This window comes from Desarmillaria tabescens (genome assembly GCF_030435595.1).
Source record: "Desarmillaria tabescens strain CCBAS 213 chromosome Unknown EV420scaffold_228, whole genome shotgun sequence".
In the NCBI taxonomy this organism is placed as follows: Eukaryota; Fungi; Basidiomycota; class Agaricomycetes; order Agaricales; family Physalacriaceae; genus Desarmillaria; species Desarmillaria tabescens.
Window position 1 is genome coordinate 12,454 of NW_026848527.1, and position 1,886 is coordinate 14,339.

Below are 1,886 nucleotides of genomic sequence, written 5' to 3' on the forward strand. Positions count from 1 at the left end.
TTCCTGACGTCAACAATCGAGCGACTGCGAAGATACTAGAAGGCCTAAATAATAGAGGGCGTGACGATAGGCGCTGAGTCTTGAAACGTGGACTCGATGGCCTCAGATTCGGTATTTCTCTAACAGCTTTGTGCTCATGAAGCTCTGGCCATAGAACCAACCCAGGGCCATTACAGTTACCATCGTCATGTTCAAGTTTGCGTCATGTCTTTAGTACGTGTCTGTGACCAGGGCGTTATCGAAGATGGATTTGATATCAGCAATACTTTGCGATGTTATTAATGAAAAGAGACTGGGCAGAGTATGCTGCTTATAGAATTCACACAATCCGACACAACTCAACACGTGTTAAAAAGGGAGGGGTCGGGTTGTCGAAGGAAGTGATGGATGATGAAGGGAGAGGGGCTGTTGTCTGTGGGTTACCAGAGCAGATCATGGCTGAGACCCAGAGAGGGGAGGGATATGGATGGAAGGGAGCCACCCAGGGAAATCAGAGGACCAGTGCTCTTATTTCCCTGTGTGGCCAACATACAGGGTCTGTATTACGATCATGATGATGATGTTGTCATGTTTAAAGTATCCTAAGTGTAGTCGCCCACGGTAATGTCACACGTCACACTTGTTACGCGTTCTCTTTTGAGCATTGATTACTCTTCCTCAGCCGTCTCTTTACTAAACTAGGCTATGTCCTTACCCTCATATCTCGTAGACTCGTAACCCGTCTCTCTGGACACTTGACGTTGCAAGCAAGGAAGTGTGATCAGAGAGACTGGTAAATCTGAGTTTGAAATCCCAGTGGTGCGCGGGTGGCTGTGGCAGCATCATGTGAATCTCACGTGAGGGCTTCGGACCGAGACGCGTCCACCGTAAATAGCGTCGTTTACACGTTTCCCTCCTGTATTACTGTCATGAATCCCTCGGATAGGTCCCTAAATATTCCAACTAGCTATAATTCATTCTTCGAAAATCTTACTGCCTCCAGTAATACTAATTTCCGCCCTAGATCCCCACACATACCTTCCAGAGCTCGTCAGAGTGATCGGTATCTTCATTGATTGAAAGAGTTCGGATATGGAAACGTTCAAAGGACCGTGCCTTTCATGCTATTAAGTAAACTGAAAGAAAGAGTATAGATGACATACCTGCATGATTTGGAGGCGTTTCAGTGGTGACACGGTGATTGAAGTCGTTGTCGGAAATAACAGAAGCGGCATCAAGACACACAGCGTCTTCCCCCACCCAGTAGGTGCAATTACGACACTATCCCGACCTTGCGCAGACCACAGAGCAGCGCGTATTTGATCATCACGCGGGAAAATAGTGCCATGGGAAGCAATATAAACCAATAGACAACTTCGCCAAGCGAGGGCCTGTTCAACGGGTGACAGTGTCTCGAAAAAGGACTCTTCAGGAAGCCGAAGGGGGAGAAGTAAGTGTTTTGCGTATATAACAGCCTCAGACTCGCTGAAGACATGCTGGAAGATGTACAGTAGAGTTGGGATCGCGGCAGAGGGGAGTTTGTGGAGACTGAGGTCAAAGCGGAAGGACTTTGCAGGGGAAAAAATTGGTTCAGGCAGCAAAGAAGGAAAAAAATCATCAGAGACAGACATGGTTGCATTAAACGACAACGAGGCGCTACCGTCGCCAGTATATACATCGAAGTAAGAAGCAAGTGAAAATAATCGGTAATCGGTTACCATCGGTCCGAAGCCCTCACGTGAGATTCACATGATGCTGCCACAGCCACCCGCGCACCACTGGGATTTCAAACTCAGATTTACCAGTCTCTCTGATCACACTTTCTTGCTTGCAACGTCACGCGTCAAGGGTGATCGACCGGTGATCAGAGAGACGGTCACCAGTCTACATATCTCGTGGTCCTGACG

At 47.8% G+C, this 1,886-nt stretch overlaps 1 protein-coding gene across 1 annotated transcript; it reads right to left on the reverse strand.

The window, feature by feature from the left end:
- Positions 1-694: 694 nt before the first annotated feature.
- EV420DRAFT_1600290 (uncharacterized protein) lies at positions 695-1,669 on the reverse strand. Its single transcript, XM_060475002.1, has 2 exons — positions 1,483-1,669; positions 695-1,429 (listed from the first exon to the last, which is right to left on the reverse strand). Exons 1-2 carry the CDS (start codon positions 1,655-1,657, stop codon positions 1,107-1,109), a joined length of 498 nt encoding a protein of 165 aa, XP_060321528.1. The 5' UTR covers positions 1,658-1,669; the 3' UTR covers positions 695-1,106.
- Positions 1,670-1,886: the final 217 nt, after the last annotated feature.